The sequence below is a fragment of the Aquarana catesbeiana genome, linkage group LG11, assembly GCF_042186555.1.
Source record: "Aquarana catesbeiana isolate 2022-GZ linkage group LG11, ASM4218655v1, whole genome shotgun sequence".
NCBI lineage: Eukaryota > Metazoa > Chordata > Amphibia > Anura > Ranidae > Aquarana > Aquarana catesbeiana.
This window is the reverse complement of record NC_133334.1, coordinates 40,752,456-40,774,861: the sequence shown is the minus strand read 5'-3', so window position 1 is coordinate 40,774,861 and position 22,406 is coordinate 40,752,456. Positions and strand designations below refer to the sequence as shown.

Below are 22,406 nucleotides of genomic sequence, written 5' to 3'. Positions count from 1 at the left end.
TTTTCCATCGGATTTTCCGACACACAAAGTTTGAGAGCAGGATATAAAATTTTCCGACAACAAAATCCGTTGTCGGAAATTCCGATCGTGTGTACACAAATCCGACGGACAAAGTGCCACGCATGCTCAGAATAAATAAAGAGATGAAAGCTATTGGCCACTGCCCCGTTTATAGTCCCGGCGTATGTGTTTTACGTCACCGTGTTTAGAACGATCGGATTTTCCGACAACTTTGTGTGACCGTGTGTATGCAAGACAAGTTTGAGCCAACATCCGTTGGAATAAATCCATAGATTTTGTTGTCGGAATGTCCGAACAAAGTCCGACCGTGTGTACGGGGCATTAGAGTGGCACCAGGGTCACCAGAACTCTTGTCCCCTTTGGAAAATGTCCCCTCTACTTCTAGTTAGCACTTCCGCCTGGCAGCACTAGGGTCATTGATTTGAATCCCAACCACGGCACTAGCTGCCTGGAGTATGCATGTTCTCCCTGTGCCTGTGTGGGTTTCTTCTGGGTACTCCAGTTTCCTCCCACTGTAGCACCCTCTAGCTAGGTGCTAGTGTAAATAGGTTTTTTTTCTGTAGTGTAGGTAAATTTAGCTTGGCTAGCAGCCAAGCCTGGGTTGAATCTGTGTCAGGGTGAGTGACTCTGGGAGGCTGGGTGACTCAGCAGGCAGCATCTCTGGTAACTCCCCCTGCTTTCTGGAACCTTGGAGAAGCTTCCTGGAGCAGTCGGGTGGAGTTTATGAGGAGCTGTCTGGAGTACTGAGGAGGGCCCCAGCCAATCCCCAGCAAGTGGGCTGGCAGGGGGTGGGCACCTCGTAGATACTCTTGAGTCATGCCAGCAGGGGCAGTCAGGTGGAAGATGGAGATGAAGTGCCGAGGAAGCTGTCGGTGGCCCTTAAGGGAACCCCCAGTCTGGGGGGGGTGACCTCGGGCCTTGGGCTCAGTTACTGGAGGGTTCCTCTACAACACATGGAAGAATCCTTCCTGGAGGCACGGGAGCAAGTGTGAGGGGACAGCAGGCGCAGGTCAGCACATCCAGGAGTTTTTCAGGATAAGTCAGCCAGGTGGGCTGGTGAGTGTCAGTCTGGGAGGACTGTGGGAAGTAGCCAGGAGGGCTAGTGAGAGAGGCAGCTGCAATCAGGTCGGTTGGCACTGTCTGAAGAGGTGGTGCTGGGATCAGTAGTCACGGGAATGTAAGCTGAACACTGGACTTTTTCTCTACACACCAAAGTGACCCAAGGTCCCTGCCTGTAAAGAGCTTTTCCTGTAATCTTGTGGAGTTGTCCCCAAAGAGTTCTGAAGTCAAGTTGGCATCCCACAATACCCCTATTCCCATCCAAACTTGATCCCCTCAAATAAAAAAACAAAAACAAGCACTGGGCTGTTTTCTTATGTAAAGCAGAGTTCCAGACATTTTAAAAAAAAATAACCCCTGTGACCAGTGGCGACCGCTCCACTAGGGGCGCAGGGGCGTCCAGCCCCTAATCTACATGCAGGGCGCCAGACGCATGGATTCCAGTTGTTTTTTTTTTTTAAGCAATGGTGAAGCGATGGGGTAAGTGTGGGGCTGGCAGGGGGCCCGGCGGGCAAGTGAAGGGGTGATCGATTGAGCTATTGGGGAGGGGAACGGCGACAGATCGAGTGCCAGGGGGTGGGTAGTGGTTGCCTGGCTGGAGAGGGTGGCTGGCTGGGTGGGGGCAGCCCCCTAAGAAAATTGCTGAATAGCAAAAAATGGCCCGGTCATAAGGGGGTAAAATCTTCCGGAGCTTGAGTGGTTAATGATTAAGCCCTCGTTCACATTGAACATGGCTTTGAAATCGTGCAATTTCATCTGAACTCGCACGATTTCAAAACTGCATTGTCGGGTTGTCTATGGAGGTCGCACTCGAAATCTGCAAAAGTAGTGCAGGAAAAGTCGGAGCCGCACTGATGGGAACGGTGCCATTGCCAGGAACAGGCTGTGGCTTGTCATGTGATTTGACCTGTCAAATCGTTTCAATGTGAACGAGGGCTAATGGTTGAGCTTTTTAGAAAAATACATTGTAGCTGTATATGGTACTATATCTGTGCGGCTGCATTCACAATTCCTTGTATTCCCACTTCTCCAACATCAGTGCCTGACCTCACAAATGTGCTTCTGGAAGAATAGTCAACCATTCCCATAGACACACTCCTAAACCTTGTGGATGGCCTTCCCAGAAGAGTTGAAGCTGTTATAACTGCAAAGGGTGGGCCAACTCTATATTGAACCCTACGGACTAAGACTGGGATGCCATTAAAGTTCATGTGTGTGTAAAGGCAGGTGTCCCAATACTTTTGGTAATATAGTGTATCATCGGGCAACCAAGCCACTCTGGATAATGCCTTAGTAGCCAGATTGCCACTCTGTGTCCATAGGCTGACAGTAGTGAAGCCAGATATTGATCAAATACATTTGTTATTATTGCATTGCTCAGAGGTGTGGGCAACTATAGGAATTTTTACATTGGGGATACGGAAGGTTATAACAATTCTTCCCAATCCCACTGTCACTACCACTCCCAAATAAAAAAACAAAAAACAGAGGGCTCATTAACACAAACGCATTGTGACAACGCTTGTACTGCGCTAATGTGTGCTGTGCTGCAGTGCCATTTGCTTTCAATGGTACCCCAATGCATTAATACAGTGACAGACAAGAGGCAGCCAACTCGTTTAATGCAACGCACATTAACAAGCAACAAAACACGTCTTAACACACGCAGGGCTGTGTTTTGGCCTAGGCCGACAAGGCCTAGGCCTAGGGCGGCACTTTGCGGGGGCGGCAAAAAGGGCCGCCCCACCCCCGCATGAGAGAAAGCCCCCCCACCCGTCTTGCTGATTCCCGGCTCCCGCTGCCGCCTCCGGCACGCATGCAGCCCACGGCGGCCGGCTTTCTGTAGCGGCGCCACTGTGTATGGGCGTGCTTGGCAGAGGATGGGGGCGTGTATCTCACGCCCCCCTACTTTCTGACAAGCACGCCCATACACCACGGCGCCGCTACAGAAAGCCGGCCGCCGTGGGCTGCATGTGTGCCGGAGGCGGCAGCGGGAGCTGGGAATCAGCAAGACGGGTGGGGGGGCTTTCTCTCATGCGGGGGGGGCGGCATGTGTCACTCGCGCCCCCATTAGCAACAGGTGACAGATGGAGCCTTAAGCTCCGCCTACCCTCCCCTGCACTGCTTTCCTGCAGTGAATCTTCTCCTCGGCCCTGGGGCTGTGACGTCAGGAGGAGAGAGAGGAGCACGAGGGAAACCCCCAGGACAGCAGGTACAGTGATTTAATAAAGTATATCAGTGTTATGGGCACTGGCAGAATTTGATGGGCACAGTGGCAGCATTTGATGGGCACAGTGGCAGCATTTGATGGGCACAGTGGCTGCGTTTGATGGCACAATGGCTGCATTTGATGGCACAGTGGCTGCATTTGATGGGCACGGTGGCTGCGTTTGATGGGCACGGTGGCTGCGTTTGATGGGCACGGTGGCTGCGTTTGATGGGCACAGTGGCTGCGTTTGATGGCAAAATGGCTGCGTTTGATGGGGCACAGTGGCTGCATTTGAGGGCACAGTGGCAGCATTTGATGGGCACGGTGGCTGCGTTTGATGGGCACGGTGGCTGCGTTTGATGGGCACGGCTGCGTTTGATGGGCACAGTGGCTGCGTTTGATGGCACAATGGCTACGTTTGATGGCACAGTGGCTGCGTTTGATGGGGCACAGTGGCTGCATTTGATGGGCACAGTGGCTGCAATTAATGGGCACAGTGGCTACGTTTGATAGCACAGTGGCAGCATTTGATGGGCACAGTGACTGCGTTTGATGGGGCACAGTGAGGCTGCAATTGATGGGCACAGTGAGACCCCCCCCCCCCGTGATAGCATTAAAACTCAGCAGCTAAAAATACTGTAGCTGCTGACTTTTAATATTAGGACACTTACCTGTCCAGGGATCCAGCGATGTCGACACCTCAGCCGATTTTCAGATTGGCTCTCGGGTTTTGCCACAATCATTCATGGTAAGGGAAACCGACCGGTTCCCTACTGCACATGTGCGAAGCACGTTGCACTTTCTGAATGGCCCAGTGGAGGAAGGAGGAGGGGGGCAAACTTCAGAGGGGACAGCGCAGTCTCCCGGAAGTGGGGAAGGGTACCTGTCAGAAACAGGTACCCGTTCCCCCCTGAAAGGTGCCAAATGAGCCTAAAGAGGAAGGGGTGTTGTTTACAGATGATAGAGTGGATCTTAAACAGGAAGGGGTGTGGCCTCGGCAGGATGGGGTGGGTCGTATTTAAATTAGGGGGGTGCATGCGTTTAGTCAGGCCTAGGGCAGCACAAAACCTAAATACACCACTGAACACACGCCATGCAAAAGTGTAAATGGGTCCTTATAGAAACCCTATAATGTATGCATCAGTGCAGTGCCGCAGCTTCCTATCTGCTTTAAAAGCTACTGCTGTCACGCCAAAATCAGACCAGTGACCCTGCCCACTGCTCTATATAAAAAAGCCAGGATATTACTATTACAATTTATGAATGAAAGCACCCTGCTTGAAATGACTCTGTGGGCAGCTTGATCTGCATCCAATAGACCTGAAATAGTTCTGCCGCTGATGCACCTCCACACAGAAGGATGTCATTAGATGGGGCACTGGCGGGCAGCATGCTGGATCATCATTCTTCATCCGCGGCCCACTGAGACAGGTGATTTCGGGACCATTCTCCAAGATTGTGAGGCCCGCTATTCCACTGACACAATGATCTAAAGCAGTGGTCTCCAAGCGGCGGCCCGGGGGCCAGATGCGGCCCTTTGCTTGCCTTTATTAGGCCCTTGGAGCACTAATCCTTCTACTGATACGAGAAACTATTCTGCCAACTGACATCTCCTATGCGACATCATTTCTCCTCCAAATTTTGCAATCATTAGGCAAAAGAATTGTTTTTATTCATCTTTCTGAGTACATGGGGTTACTGTATTTGTCTAAAACTTTCATCTGGGCAATTCAAACTAAGTGTAGGATGAAAAAATATATAATATAATTAGAGAAGACCTTTAGTATAAACCAGGGGTCTCCACACTTTACTGTCCTTCAAGCTCTGGCAGGGACAGACTGTGGCCAGTGGGAGTAGAAAATGCCCTGACATCAGTAGGAGTAAATAATGTCCATCATTGGTTTTAGCAAGAGGAATAGTGCCAGATTGTTGGTATCAGTGGGAGGAATAGTGCCCCATCATTGGTGTCAATGGGAGGAATAGTGCCCCATGGATGGCATCAGTGGGAGGAATGGTGTTCCATCATTGATGTCAGTTGGAGGAATAATGCCCCAAGGGTCAGATAAAGGCAAGCATAGGGCCGCAGTCTGCAGAGGCAGTGGTATAAATGGCTGAATTTAGATTAAGGTCTTAATATTTCCATGCTTGATCATGCCCCCCTTCCTCGTCACAAGCTTCCCTATTGACCCTTTAAAGTGATAGGTGGGACCGCCAACCAACATGTAGGCTCCTGGATTGGGGCCAAGGAAGACTTTCAGAGGAAAAATGGAAATTTGCAGATAAATTCAGTTGCCTTTATTTCTCTATATGCTAATAATTTGGGCAGGTGGTTTTTACTGAAGGTATGCATTTTTTTTATCATTCACTTCACCAGTAGGAATAAGAAAAATTTAGAGTTTTCATACACCCAACATTTCTGGAGGCACAATTAAAGGCTAAGTTCACTTTTTTTTTTTAAATGCAGTCATAGGCCCCAGTGTGTTAACAAACCTCTGTACATCGTTCTTAATAGCCCATGAGGGACATCCCCAAGCCTTCTAGAAGGAACTCCCAATGAGATGATCAGCCTGCCCAAGTCCTGGGACACTCTGACCATTGGAAGCTTGAAACATCCCAAGGACAAATGCGTTCCAAAACCACACATGAACGCTTTGCTCTCCCTTAGTTTCTGCACCTACAGGGCGAGGTAGAGTGCATGGTCTTGGAATATAGACAGGACGATCACTTCAGTGGATGTTTAAAACTAAGGACAATGTTGCATTACTGCACAGCTTTCTTTATAACACACTGGGGGCCCCTAGACTGCATTGTCTATTTTCTTGTAAAGGGGAACTCATGCTTTATGGTGGTTTTCAAGGGTGAAATTGGCTTTAAATGGCTCCTGAGGGTTAGGAAAGCTTGTTTCTACTACCATTGTCTTGTGTCAAAACCAGTACCTCATTAACTTCGTTGCTTTAATTTTTTTTTTCATGGAAATGCTATATAAAAGAAAAAAAGATACCCAAAACCCACCCTAAAAAGGGGAAAAACAAAAAAGTAGAACATTTTGTTGAAGTAGCTCATTGAGTGCTCATTTGTTTTGTTTTTGCCTCCTCTAGATATGGAGGTTTTCTATTTGTGTGTTTTTTTGTGCTTTTTTTTATTGGTTGAACTAGATGGGCTCTTTTTTCAACCCGACTAACTATGTAACTATGAGTATTTGAGATTCAGTGAAATTTTGCCAAAATCCAGTAATGCACAGTGCAACTCACTTAATGCACACATAGAATCCTGAAAACAAAAAGGATAAACATGTGGGAAGGATCTATTGTTTTTTTCTTTTTCATTTTCTTGTAATGTTGTTTCCCTTTAAACTTTGTATGTTCATGCTTTATTTCCCCAGCCATCCATGACACCTTGATTGACAATATACATGAGCGGTTAATATTGCTAGCTTCAGTCACTCGTTTGATGTATAAATTATTGTGTTCTAGGCCTTCCCAAGGTATACAGAGGTGGCGGCTTTGAAATGTCGCCTCTCTCTGGTGACACATTGTGGGGAAAGGAGGAGCTGTCCGTTGACAAGCTTTGAAGTTCGGGATTTGGGACTTGACAGCACTCCATTGATCTTCTCAGCTCCAGGCGCTCAACTAAAAGAGCGATCTCCTTAGCTGCGTACATATAGAGGCCGGAACATATGTCTCCTTGTATCTTCATATCTTTTATCTTCCCCCACCAGGCCCTTCTTACCACTGTTGGTCTATTTGCAAAGAGCATTGATGGTGCGTTAATTGTGGTAGCCAATAAGATTTAAGATTCATCAATTAGGAAGTGATATCTGATTGATTGGTTGCATATGGCACATGGCCGTTGCTCTTGTGCACCAAAAAGGAAAAGATGGATCAACTGAACCTGTGCTAACATCTCAGCACACGTTGATCTCAGCTTACATTAATCTTTAGGTTCTGTCTGAACACAAGTTTGGACCAAACCTTGGCTGTTTGGGCAATACGGATGAGCACCCGAACATTTACCAATTTGGTGGGAGCTGAACGTCATACATAAAAGCATTACTACCAGCTTTCCCCTGTGAATGGTTAATTTGGGCTAGAAACCATGCTGGACTGGTTAAATTGTTCGCAGTCAATGTTAGGCTACTTGTACACTTGCCTACCCTGACCACAAAACGCGTCCGGCAGTCAAAACATTCCTATCCCGAACAGATTCTTCCATGTTCAGGAGAGGGAGGTGTAGGCCTCATGCACACTGGGCGTTTTTACAGTTGCTGTTTTGGGCGTCAGGCGTTTTTTTTTCTACACTCAGTAAACTCCCCAGCATGTTATCTTATGTGTCCATGCACACATAGGGGGTTATTTACGAAAGGCAAATCCACTTTGCACTGAAAGTGCTCTTGGAAGTGCAGTCGTTCTAAATCTAAGGGGTAGATCTGAAATGAGTGGAAGCTCTGCTGATTTTATTATCCAATCACGTGCAAGCTAAAAAGCTGTTTTTTATTTTCCTTGCATGTCCCCCTCGGATCTACAGCGACTTTACTTCCAAGGGCACTTTCAGTGCACTTTCAAGTGCACTTGCAGTGCAAAGTGGATTTTCCTTTAGTAAATAACCCCCATAGGCTGTTATCAGCGTTTTACGGCAGTGGCATTTTCAGGCTGTAAAAAGACCCAGAACTACTGCATTTGAAAAGGAGTTTTTCAGCTGTAAAAACGCTCTAACGCTGAACAACGCAGCAAAATGCGGCTACCCGGTGTTTGAGTGTTTTTGAGCCTCAAGCTTTTGTGTTATCGTCCAGTGTGCATGAGGCCTTAACCTCACCTAAATGCGGCAGCTCCTAAACTCTACTAAAAGCCTATGTGCGCATGGACACATTGGGGTTGATTTACTAGAGACAAATAGACAGTCGTACACTGCAAGTACAGTTTCTCCAGAGCTTAGTAAATGAGGTAAAGCTTCACTTTACAAAGAATACCTAATCACGTGTAAGGAAAATAAAAAAAATTGCATTTTTGCTTGCACATGATTGGATGATGGAAGTCAGCAGAGCTTCTGCTCATTTACTAATCTTTGGAGCAACTGCTCTTCTAGAGCGCAGATGCACTTTACAAAGTGCACAGTCTATTTCTCTTTAGTAAATCAACCCCATAGGCGACAAGGCGACACTTGGAGACAAGTTTAAGAGGTTTGGCAAAAAAATGGCAAAGGCTCCTAAACTCAAGTTAGGAGCTGCCAGTGTCCATGAAGCCTTAGGTGGTTCCATGGATGAGTGGTGGTGTTTAACTCCCTTTGGAGCTATGGGCTGCTGCCTTACTGGTACAACAGCAATGTTGCTTCAGCAGGGAAAATACATGAATGAGGAAAGAGGCATGCCCAGTGTCAGGAGTAATGTCACACTTGATGAGAGGATAACAATTGTTTATTAAAAGTAAAGAATGTATAAATTGAGCCAATGCGTTTCGGGGGAAAATTACCTCCCCCTTCTTCAGGGCTAATATACAAACATAAACAAAAGAAATGTACAGTGTTCCTTATATAGATCTAGCGCTGTATATAGACCCTGTATTCTGTTTTCTCTTTCAGCACTAGATCTATATAACAAATACTGAATGTACATTTGTTATGTTTATGTATGTACAGTATATTATCCCTAAAAGGGGGGGAGGCAATTTCCTCGAAATGCATTGCCTTGATTTGTACATTCTATACTATCAATGGTTGTCAAGTATGCCGGCAGGTGCAGACGCCGCCAAGTACTGAACAACCAGTGATTTCACAGGTCCCATTCACTTACATGACCATGAATGCCTGGCCATGATCAACCATAATTCATACTATGATTATGTTGGTACCGACGTCCCAAAAAAAACCAAAAAAAAAACGAACCCTTTTAAAGGTAGTCTTTCTTTTCAATGCCTTGCATATTGCTGAAACACAGTATAGTAGTACTCTTCGAGAGAATGTGTTTGGAAAGGTGACAACACAGCGTTCTCACACTAATAGTAGATGTATGAGAGGCCAAAATCTTAGTGACAGATTTTGTCTTTGCATCAGAAAGTGGAGGGTGACTGACAAAAACAGATATAATTAATAAAAGGTAATAAATACAGGATCCATTTCAGGCTGAAACGCTTTATGGTTAGAGTTAACAATTGAGTTTATAGTTAGGATTTTGTGAGTTCATAGTTAGGCTAAATTTTAGGGTTAAAGTTAAAGTGCCATACCCACTTTGCCACTAGAACATTAGCTTTCTGTAGATTGCAAAAAACTTGGCTGATCCTGCTTTTCACTGTCCCTCCCTCCGTGTCTGTGTCCCCATCAGGTGCCAACACACAGACCTCACTGAAGCCTCCACGGCTCCGATGTTCTCCAGTACACAGACAGGAGGAGAAGGAGCCATGGAGGAGAGACTTACACTGCAAGAGCTGATGATCTGAGGTCTGTGTTTATGGGTGTACATAAACAGAGGAGGGGAACATAGTAAATGGGGATGGGGGGAGGGGGGAGGTAATAAGGATTGACATCTGGAGGAGTGATGGGAGGGGGGTAAGAGAATATGTGCTGGGGGGTGCTTTGGGAGGGGATCGGATTTGTACTGGAGGGGGTCGGATTTGAAATCCCCACAACACCTTCTAGCACAAGTCCTCCAGCAGATAGCGCTCCTTTGCGGTCCGGTGGTGGACTGTCCCTCAGTGTACTCACGTTCCTCAGGATCCTAGAATGATGGAGCATGGGGGGGAAGAAGCTGTGGGAACCAGTCTAGCTGTGAAGAGGGGCGGAAAATTGCGTAAGTAAATCTTTTATTGTTCCCCTAGACATAAACGAGCACTTTTTTTTTAGTTGCCCAGACTTGGGCTTTAAGTGGAACTTTAGCTTGAAAGAGAAAAAAAACCTTGCCAGTAGGAATGTCTGTTCTACAGTAAATCCTTCTTACCTTCCTGCTCGCAAGTTTCTGTAGCATGTACATGAGCTACCCATTTTATTCTCGGCATGCCTCTTTGCAGGGAAAAATGAGCTTTCGTGCGCATGTTTGGGAGTTATGTCACCTTGATCTGGCCAATCAAGGTGGCCAAAGATGCCAAAACTGGGCAAGACCTGAAGAAGATGCTGGCACCAGCAAGGGGGCTTGCAGACATCACATTGCTGAAACCAAGGTAAGTTTAGTTTCGCTCTAATTGTGACTTGACCTGCTAAATGCTTGTTATAGTTCAGAGTTGAAACCAGCGACAGCTAGGCAACTCGTTTTTTTGTACAGAGATTAGCAATGTACTGTACTTTCCCCATACTAGGCAAAGTAAGAGGTGTACTTAAGGAGTCCTAGGTGAACCTCCAAACTTTTTTCGACAGAAAGAGAGAAACCTTTTGGCACAAAGTATGAAGGCAAGGGACACCCCACCCCTCGACGCATTACCTGGACCAGTGAGAATTAAATGAAAGCAATGATCAGTTAAACCAGTTGATGTTTTTTATCACTAGATTTTTTTCTTTTCATAGTTGAGTCCAAAAATAACAAATGCAGTTAGAAGATGGATTAAAAGTTTAGTGCAATGTAATACTTTCCATCCCATCCCAGGATCGTGACCGAGTTGTGATCTTCAGTACCACAATTTTCTGTGGCTCCATGTCTGAAATTAGTACCAGAGCTGCATAAGCCTCTCAATGGAGTGTTACCTGGTCTGCTGTGGAGATTTTTTTTGGACCCACAGATATATACTAGGGCCAATTTAGACAGGAGCCAATTACCCTACCAGCATGTCTTTGGAACGTTGGAGGAAACCCATGCAAGTACAAAGACAACATGCAAACCCTATGCACATAGTGTCCTGGCTGCAATTCAAACCAAGGACCCCAGTGCTTCAAGGCATAAATGCTAAACAGTAAGTCAATGTAAAACTTTTGACAGATACATAGTATAATTATATAGAGATTTATATATCAGACCAGAAAGAGGAACGATCTAAATGGGAAAAAAGGATGGAATATTGGGTTCCATAAGAGGGCCTATCAATCCAAGAAATGGACAGTGGCGGGCTATGCCGTAAGCATTCTCCAGTTATCCCACTGCCCCATTTGCAGCCAGGTAAACTCAGAAGTTTTGAGCAAGTTTTGTAACCATGTAACAGTACTGAGGCTCGAGGACTGGCCGCTCAAGTAGCCAGCACTGCATAATAGGGAGAAAGCGGGAATGTTAGAGGTTCTCCCATACCTGGCAGTGGAGGAGCTCAGGGAAGGGGAATAAAACCTGCCTAAGGTGCCTCCTATATAGTGCACTTGATACTTGGTGCAGTATTAGCAAAATACAAATTTGCTTTAGGGGCTAATTCAAAGGTTAAAGTGTATGGAAAGCCTAGCAATGAACTTCTCTAAATTGCTGCTTTTTGGTCTGTTAAATACAACATTGAAAACATTTTGTTATATCTGTTACAAATACTTGTTGATCCTGCCAGAAATCCAGTGAGCATGAATATTCCAAAAAGTCTTATTACCCTGCCCAGGACACCTCTGTGGATGACAGAACCCCTTCCCAAGGTTATGGAGATGAGTGGGGGGGGGGGGGTTCTTTAGTTTTCTCCTAGGGTACAAAGCTGCTTTTCCATAGGTACAGTATGGTGAGTGTGTGTTTTCAGCCTAGGACAGGAAGGGTGTTCTTGGCAGGCAGGCAAGCTATTCGTAAACTTATATGCAGGTACAGTAGAAGCTTGGATTATGAGCATAATCCATTTCAGAAGAATGCTTGTAATCCAAAGCACTCGTATATCAAAGCGAGTTTCGCCATAGGAATCAATTGAAACTCAGATAATGCGTTCTAGTGTCACTGCTAGTGTACGCAGTACCACATGGGGCCAGAGGTGGGGGGAGGGCGCCGGAGACACTTGGAGATGCTCGGAGACCACTCAGAGACACTCAGAGACACTCTGAGACACTTGGGAACTGAGTTTTTCCAAGTTTTTCTGAATGTCTTCGAGTGTCTCCGAGCGTCACCTGCGCCCCCTACCTCTGGCCACATACAGTACTGCACACCCCAGAGGCTTGAATCCTGCTCCTCTTGTGTGACAATGCCCCCATACTGAGTCAGGATTTAAAAAAAAAAAGCTTGTATTGCGAAACGCTCGTAAACTGCGCTACTCGCAATCCGAGGTTTTACTGTAGTTTTTACTGCTGCCCAGAGGGAAGTTAGGGGTTAACTATAATTCCCTGTTTTTTTGGTCAGTTTTTGCTAAGTCCTGTGTGATATGAAGTAGGCGGAGGCCCGTACCCAGAGAGAGACATGGTGCTGAGTGAAGCAAGGGGAAAGAGAAGAAGCTTGGGTTAGGCCTGGTCCACTTTGCCAGCCGAGCTCAATGCCTTTACCAGAGTATGAATGGCCAGTATCATACTGAAGGCAGAGCTATATTCCAGACAGGGACTCAACCAGTATTGGACTTTCACTTGAACAGGTATAATGGGGCAGCCAAAGGTCTGAAGTAAGGGACTACGGAGGTTAGGAAATGTTAGCACTTTATCTTCGATGGTCGTTTTTCTCTGTCATTATGTTAATTTATTCTCCATGTAAAAATTTTAATGTTTGAAACTTTGCCTTTTCCTGATCTGAAGTTACTAAAGGGGTGTAATGTAAGTAACCAGTACACATAGTCTACAGGTTAGGTCACTAGACACACTGGGGTATGAAGACAGAGGTACAAGGATTTAATGAAGTGGGAAGTTCCAAATGGTTACCAAGGGTAACAAAACTTTCTCTAGCAGCCTGTCTTAATGGTCTACAAGAGATAGCCTCTTGCAGAGAGGGAGATGTTGTTGGCACTCTTTTGGTAGCGTTCCATCTCCCATAGTACACAACTATGGAAGAGGAAGAGTTCATTTAAGTGCATGCATGGAGTCCGCGCTAGGTTCATAGTGGGGCCCCATACCATTACAGGGAGTGAGGTAGCGGTGATACACTATACAGGTGGAGAGGGCATTGGCTCTGTATGTCCCTCCTAAATGCACATGTTTAGTCATCTGTCTGGGTCATGAGCGTGGCTCAAGTAAAGGTACCCCATGTGTAAGGAAGTGACCCTAACCAAAGTGCCTAGCATAGCCCAGAAGATCACATCCCGGGCAGGCCTCTTATGTAACCCTTGTTTGGTTCCCAACGAGGGAGACAAACAAGGAGGACATGAAGACCACCCCATCACCCTGCCATAAGACTTCAAGCTTTAGGGCTTGGGTCAGAGGAGGGCTAAGTGTGAGAGTAGGTCTAAAGGTTGGGTTAAAGCAGACATGTACGGAGAGAGTTGCCTTCATGGGCAAGCAATAGAAGGGCTGATGATGTGCTACCCCACCCATTATTCATGTAGAATTTCCTATAATTTATTTCTTAATAGGGGTACCCACTCATCACAGAAACAATGCCCACCCTCTGTTCAGTGTCTGGTACCAACTTCGACCATTGCTGTCAACATGACAATACCAATTGCTTGGTTGTCTCTTGATAAATATTTTGGGTCACTGACCAGCAACAAGTATGTGGATTACAGAATCAGAATGAAATCTACATTTCTGATATGCAAGATTGCTCCAAGTTAGTGCCTTAAAACCACCATCAATTCAGAGAAGTAGCATTTTCAAAAGGAGAGGTCAGCAAGGGCAGCATTCAAAATCTATCAGCACGGATTTACTATATTAATACTATACTTTACTATATTAAAAGGGATGTGGGTCAACATCTACAAAACATGCAAACTCCATGCAAATAGTGCACATCCCAAGCGGGATCCAACCCAGAGCTACAAAGCAATTGTGCAGACCACTAAGCCCCCACAAGGGCTAAGTGGTCACCATAGTCACCATAGCTTGGTCAACACAAACTGCTGATCTGCAGCAAATGAAGGATGTTCCATCTAAAAAAATGAATAGTCCTGCTGCGGTATTCACCTTCAGTTCAGAGATTTTCCCCTCTGTACTTATTTTAAACCTTAGTGTAATGGCCAGCATCATTCAACTCACATCCTCTGAGCCAGATGCATGGTGATGTTCTCATCTTTCTACTTTCTCCTTCTGTCAACATGCTCTTGTTAGCATATGAACTGATTGGCTCTTTATGCCTCTTCTTCTTGCACTCCAGCCCTGCTGTACAGCAGGGACTGGAAAAGGCCAATACCAGGTCACATTCAAGAACTTAAGCCCGGCCATACATAGTTGATTCAAATCTTGGCTGGATCAGCAGGGACCAGCCAAGATTCAAGCCACGTATGATTGTACCCATGTTGTTGTTGTAAGACTTGGGTAGAACCAGCATGCCGGATTTTACATGTGATTATTGTCAGAGACACTGCCACCCCTGCTGGCAGAACACAACAACTCTGCAGGAGGGAGGCCCCTATCATCATAGTCAGTGTTTTCTGTAGTTGCAGGAAAGAAAATTGCACCGTATATGGCCTGCCTTACACTGCTTGAATTAAAAAAAAAAATTATGTTTTTTTACATATAATGATCATTAATTCGGTGGGGCACTTAAAAGAAACGGACGAAGAAGAAACTTCCCATCCTCCTGCCCTTGTGGATGTTGGACTTGTTGGGTTGGGGTTGAAGTGGTATGGCGGTTGGGGTGGTTGGAGGCATCCAAAATTTTCTGTGTAATATCAGTGTAAGGACCTGTCTATGGTATGGCGTCCTTTGGTTAATCCCAGTTAACGGTGGTTTAACGGGAATTTGTGGAAATGGAGGTGTCAGCTGGAAATTTGGTATTGTCCACGAGCCGGTGTTCTACGGCTGAGGACCCTTAAGTGGTTCCGCTGATACAATTTTGTGTTGGTTCGGTAGTGCCTCCAAGGATCGGTAAACCAGGGGGATCATTGTCATTATCGTTCTTTATTTTGCTTATATGTTGTTGTGGTTAATAAATGGCCGCCGTGGCCAATTTTACTCCAAAAAGTGTGTTGGTCGTATCTTTTTAGTTATAAGTTGGATGTGGGGTTCAGAGGGCTATAGCGGTCTACAGGAGTACATTTGGCACTACCTCTGGTATACCTTAGTCAAGCATTTGAAAGCTCATATAATGTTCAGTCTAGCTGAGCAAGGAGTGATGTTGGCCTTAGTTGTGAGACATACAAACAGACTGTTGACCTCTGACAAGTGAATGATGATCGTTAAATGTTGTGGCAAGTTGCACTTTTGCACACTGTTCTTTGCTTTGCTGAGTTGGCCGTTATACATACCAGTTATTGTTAGTTAAAGCCTTAAGCTGGTCATACATTATACAATTTTCTTGTACAATTTCTGTACAATTTCCTTTAGATTTACCTTCAACTATGTAGAGCAATGGCCTGATTGGATACAAATTGAAAGTTTTGTTTAGGTTTGACCTCATATTGTATGGTTTTTGTAAATCTAAAGGAACATTGTACAAGAAATGTACAAGCCAGCCTTGGACCAAAAAAAGGAGCATCATTTTTTTCCAGGATGTAGTGACATCAGGCTCAATTTGCAAAGCTTTATACAAAAATGAGGACATTTACTTACAGCCATGTGACTGAAAAATTCAAATCTCATCGGCTAAAAATAACTCTCACTTAAATTTTTTGGGGAAAAGATTCTTATTTTGGTGTGTAGCTTTGTGAGTTGAGCCTATAGTGCCTGCAGTGGGCAAAAAAAAATATGACAGCGATTTTATACTTGCATGATTTTCCCGATCAATAGGATTTAAGAAGAGTATGACTTTGTAACACTCCGGGCTATTCTGGGAATGAACCAATCCACAATGTATTGACTGGCTTTAAAAGTTTTTTTTTTTTTTTTTTTTTTACCATTGTGAATAATAGCTATCCTCCATATAGGACCTCTTGACTATAAGACATATCATTGGCTCTGTAAGCCCTCTTGTATTTTATTGTAATTGTAACTGTACTGTCTCCCTTTTTATATTGTAAAGCGATGTGTAAACTGTTGGCCCAATATAAAGCCTGTATAATAACAATCACTGGCTGTGTAAGTCAAATAATGTTGCAAGTTAAAGTGTGTTGCGTTAAGGTTGTCCATTTATTTGAATGGGCTGTCTAATGCACCAAAATGCACCCAAAAGTAGCATTTTGGTCGCTCACCCCCAAGTACATGATGCCCTGCAACGCATGTCCATTGGCAAAATTCATTGGGCTACTATTTAGAATGAATGGCATCACAACACACTAAACACGCATAATGCATGCTACTGTGCATTGCAGTAGCAAGTGCATCACTGCAATGTACCAGTGTATAAAGTCATCAGAATTTATATTTAAAGCTAAAGTCTAGGCAGAGATTTAATTTGGTCCTGTATTAACGCACAGCTAAACTTTCAATTGGAGTCAACTAAATACATTCCAGGCACATCAAAACTGAAGGTGTGCAAAGTTTTGGAGTAGAAAGGCCTGTCCCCTAGCAACATGCTGTAGTGAAGGATGTGACGGGAGTCACTTTGGGCCAACAAAGCATCCCACCGCTGCCTACCAAATGTGACGGACTCCCCACACCCTGTTGGGGATCTCTGCCAAGAAGCTGCTACCCAAGCTCTGGAACACGAGACCAGTGGATCTGGCTAAGTTACCCCAAGAACCAGGCAGTACCAGTTTTGGAGTAAACCAGAATAAGAACTCTTTATTTGAACACAGGTACAGAGATATACACTCAGGAGACAATTCCCCTTCTTTGCATAATGACACAGGGCGGGGTAAACTTTACCTTCTCCAGTAGCATGACATAGGTGTATCCAACTTTCCAATAGTAGACCGTCTTTGGGAGGGGCTGCTGCAGAAATTCCCCCCTCCCCTCTCACAGCTAATCCACATACACATATACATCCCATAATACGTTGCTCCCAAGGCAGACACAAACAATAGAACAATGAGATACAGGCACTTAACAAACACATAGCAACCGTCACCCCACCTCAAACCATCTAGCACTGGCCTCTGATAAAGGTGGACTTTATCTTCATATATTCTTGAGTGATATTGTTCAGAAATATCATTGTCCCAAGTGAAAGAGCCCCTTCATTCTTTCAACACAAACCACACATATAATATCCTGGATAATGGGTAAATGGAAATGCTGAGTCCGGTGTGGCTGTAGGTGAATCTGATTAGTGCAGATACAACTACAAGTACAACTGTCCTTGCCCCTGATTACACCAAATGTGAGGAAAACGCGTAGGGAGGAGCCAACGCTTGTGACGTCATTATGCACTTCGATTCCCGGGAAGTGGCCTGTCTTGTCTGTTGGGACCAGCTTTTCTTTGTTAAGCGCTTACACATTTTATTATTGTGTTACCCCTTGTAATGCAATGCACTAACATGTTACCCCTTGTAACGCAGTGCACTACCATGTTACTTCTTGTAACGCAATGCACTACCACATTACCCCTTGTAATGTAATGCACTACCATGCTACCCCTTGTAATGCAATGCACTACCATGTTACTCCTTGTAACACAATGTACTACTATGTTATCTCTTGTAACGCAGTGCACTACCATGTTACTCCTTGTAACGCAATGCACTACCACATTACCCCTTGTAATGTAACGCACTACCATGCTACCCCTTGTAATGCAATGCACTACCAAGTTACTCCTTGTAACACAATGTACTACCATGTTATCTCTTGTAACGCAATGCACTACCATGTTACCCCTTGTAACGCAATGCACTACCACGTTACCCCTTGTAACGCAATGCACTACCATGCTAACCTTTGTAATGCAATGCACTACCTTGTTACTCCTTGTAACACAATGCACTACCATGATAACTCTTGTAACGCAATACACTACAATGTTACCACTTGTAACGCATTGCACTACCATGCTACCCCTTGTAACGCACTGCACTACCATGTTACACCTTGTAAAACAATGCACTACCATGTTACCACTTGTAACGCAATACACTACAATATTACCATTTGTAACGCATTGCACTACCATGCTACCCCTTGTAACGCAATGCACTACCATGTTACTCCTTGTAACGCATGCACTACCATGTTACTCCTTGCAACGCATGCACTACCATGTTACCCCTTGTAAAGCAATGCACTACCATGTTACTCCTTGTAACGCATGCACTACCATGTTACTCCTTGCAACGCATGCACTACCATGTTACTCCTTGTAACGCATGCACTACCATGTTACTCCTTGCAACGCATGCACTACCATGTTACTCCTTGTAACACATGCACTACCATGTTACTCCTTGTAACGCACTGCACTACACCGTGCTGCCATGTGCGCTACACTGCAGGTGTGTTGCCTTCTAGGCAATGAAGCCAGCAACAGGTAACAGCCCTGCAACCTGCACTTTTAATAACAAGTCAGCAATAGCAGTTCCCAGATTGTAAAGCACATGAGCCCCCCTTTTTTAACATGTACAGGAGCAAGATGAGGATAATGGAAGACTTATGTACTTAGTTCAAAATATAGCCTTCCTTCATTCATATAACAGAGGGTCCCCTTATATCTCTCAGCCCCTTGCAAACTGCAAAATGACTCCGGGGCATTTAAAATGAGCTGACAAATAATATGGGACCAGACGCCCGTCCTACCCCCCCCCCCCCCACTCCCCTCTAGTGAAGCAGTGTTTAAAAGGCTCATCAACTGTGGCCCTTTGCTACCTCGAAGACCCAAGGGACGCGCTCTATCTGTTGGTAAAAAGTAATTCAATCACTGAGATTGCAATGGTAGAAAGTATTAATCTAGGAACGATCTTTCGAGACGCTCTCTGGAGACTTCGCCGAGCTGCCACAAGCGGAGAATACTCAATGAGCCAACGGCTGCCAACATCAAATGAAGACATTATTTTACAATTAGGGAAACCGCAGACGAGCCTGACCCCGAAGATGAAAATTGTGTTAAACGTCAATTATTGATGTGGTGAGAATTTCAGTTATTAATAAGATCTTTGAATTTATTCATAAGCTGTCAAGAGACCGCAAATCGCCATGGCAACCGCAGGATCTGCCCATGATTGTATCGATTGCCTGTTCCAGCCTCAGTTTTATTTTGTGATTTCTGTTCTGGATGTTTGTCAGTTAATCTTTTTTTTTTTTTTTTTTTTATTCCATGCTGCAAAATTTCTGCAGCCAGTGGTTCGGCAAATGGGAACTCTCTGTTTAAAAAGATCGTTGAATTATGGCAACGTTAGTGAATATTTAAGCCAACAAGGCAAAGAGCAGTGATGGTTCTAAGGACCTGATTTCAGGCAATACAATGAAAGGATAAATTCTGATTGGTTAGCACTGGTTATTGCGCTGCACATCCTAACTGCCCTTTGCACTGCCACATTGAATAAGCCCTCCAGCTTAGTGCATGGGAACAAAGTATCACGGTGTGATTTTTTGTCAGTATTGGGGGAGATTTACTAAGAATGGAGCACTCAGAATCTGGTGCAGCTGTGCATTGTAGCCAATCAGCTTCTAACTTCAGCTTATTAATTAAGCTTTGGAAAAAAAAACTGGAAACTGATTGGTTCCTATGCAAATTTGCACCAGATTTTGCACTCTCCAGTTTTAGTAAATAACCCCCATTGTGACCAGCCAGAGCATGCATGGACTGACTGATCCTAATTATAGCATCAATTGCAGATCTATTCTCAGCATTCTGGAAATTCTGTGCATGGAACGGCACTTTCACGACACCCATACAAATACCAAATTAAAACCAGTCAACAAAAACGTAATGGCATCATAGCTACATGGTAATTGTTACAAGAGCATCACAAAGACCCACCAGCAATCCAAGCCCCAATGCACGATCCCTTTTTTTTTAAGATATAAACTATACCAACTGTCCTAGAGGACCATTTGACCACCTAAGCGTTCAAAGAGGAAATCAGAACCCCATCACAAAGACCCATCAGCAATCCAAGCCCCAATGCACGATCCCTTGTATTTTATAAGATATAAACGATACCAACTGTCCTAGAGGACCATTCGACCACATAAGCGTTCCAAGAGGAAATCGGAACACAATGATCGTATAGTTCGTTGGACAAGTTGACATTTTGGGGTGTCTTGAACAATTAGTTGGAACACAGATTTCTAGTAGTAGTTGGACACATTCAACTGGACTTGTTCTGTAATGCTGAAGACGTTTGGTGGCTTCTCCAAGCCACTTCTTCAAATCACAGATGCTCATCCAATGTTAAAAACAGATACCTCATTATTATGCAAAAGTGTCTGATTGTAAGTGGGTTTCTTTCAAAAAAAGGAAAGTCATTCAGCCTTATGACCGAATGACTGCTTCTTCTGTGTATTCTTATATTTAAATAAGCAGCTGAGTGCAAGTTGCTGTCTCAGCCGAACGGCACTGATTTCTTTCTTTTTTTTTTTTTCCTCCTGATTTGGAACAATGAACGAATCCTTGCAAGCAGTCCAAGAAAAAGTGTATTGACGACTTGATGAAAAAAAACAACAATAAGTCAGCCTATCAGTAGACCCCCATAGTGTCAATGGAGCTCCGGCTAGAGGCAACCATACACAAACCCCCCAGTTACAAGCTCAGGGTCTTTTGTTCGCCTGATACATAATGAATGTGAACAGCTGTTGACAACAAAAGCCCCTTAATTTGCTACGAGTGCCCCCTGCCATCTCTGATCTCCGCATCCCTATCCCCAACAATAAAGCCATTAAAGTCCCTTGACCAACGCAAATCAGGGCCATCAGAAAAAGAGAATTAAAAACACCCATTGATTGATGGAAGGAAAAAAAAAAAAAATAAGGTACCATGATACAGACCCTAGTCGATGGAAACTCACCTTTCATTGGTCGTCATGGCGCCGCAGATTCTTCAATTTTCTCCAGCAAGCCCGTGGGATTGGGTCACTTTAAAAAATCTTCGGGAAGTCCGTCAATGGTGACATAAGATGCTTGGAATAATCCTCAGAGTTCCAACCAAAAACCCAAGCAAGGGGACAAGGAGCCGGCAGAGCTGAGCACCTGTCTGCAGTTCAATGCCTCTCCAGCATCCAGACCTGAAATGACTCAAGGGCTTGCACTGCCACCCCTGGTGAAGTAGTGAGCTCTTGCTGGCTGATGCCAGGGGGGGCAAAACAAAAGGTGGGGGGGGGGGGAGGTGGACTCGTGGGCTAGCTTTGATCTTTTGCTTTCTCCTCTTTCAGGAGCTGTATGTGTTGACCTGCTGCTGGCTACAGAGGGATTGAAAGCTTTAAGTCCCCTAGCTGTGGATTTGCAGTCTATCCCTCTCTATTTTAGGCAGAGCTGACATCACTCGCTGTTGTTACTCTTTTAAATCCTCAGCCTTCCTTTACACATAGCTGTAGAGGGCTCGTGGTGAGCTGGGTATTCTCTGCCAGTGAAGCCGTCCTTACATTAGACTTGGAATCGTATAGCAATGAATGCAAATCGTACGCTACCATTGATGTGCTATCTTTGATGATGAGAAAATGATGGTTCTTGTCTAGGGAAAAAATAAATAAAAATAAAATGGAAATAGCATCAGATAGAAAATACCCATAGACCAGTGTTTTATACAAAACATTGATGAAAACCCCCCAAAAAATTATAGACCATTGCACAAAAAGTGACAAATGTATGATTGATATTTTAATAAATACAGCCTTGTGTTTGGAAAAGGGGGGGGAGGGGTGGACGTAAACCAGAAGGAGATTTAACATTTGCCGTTTTTCTTTTTAAATTTAAATGTATCTTACCAAAATTTTATGATATTGTAACTTTTATATAGAAACTCAAATAAAAAGTGTACACAATTATACATTGAAAAAGAAAGAAGTGACTAGTGTACAATTGATATTTGAATAAATACGGTCAGATGAGAGATATATGTTAACCAGATTAATGTTACATTTTGCCATTTGTTTTCTTTAAATCATAGATTATGTATGCCAAATTTGTGGGGATTTAAACACAGAATCGATGATAACTGCAGAATATTTTAAGCCATTTGAAGAAAAATAAAGTGATAATTATTCGATTAATATTTGCATAAATATGGTCAGATGGGGGTTGTTCATAAACCAGAATAAGGTTACATTTTTTTCATGTGTTCTCTTTAATTTAAAATGTTTCATAGGCCAAGCTGTCTTGGATTTATAGAGAGAATCGCTTATAACTGAAAAAGAATATAAACCATTTG

At 44.4% G+C, this 22,406-nt stretch overlaps 1 protein-coding gene across 1 annotated transcript in view; it reads right to left on the bottom strand.

Annotated features, from left to right (window-relative positions):
* Nucleotides 1-21,608, bottom strand: part of SLC1A2 (solute carrier family 1 member 2) — a 198,865-nt gene extending 177,257 nt beyond the window's left edge. The window contains exon 1 of the mRNA XM_073604200.1: nt 21,049-21,608. Within this exon, the coding sequence (XP_073460301.1) occupies nt 21,049-21,065 (17 nt within the window). The 5' untranslated portion in view covers nt 21,066-21,608. The remainder of the gene's footprint in view (nt 1-21,048) is intronic.
* Nucleotides 21,609-22,406: the final 798 nt, after the last annotated feature.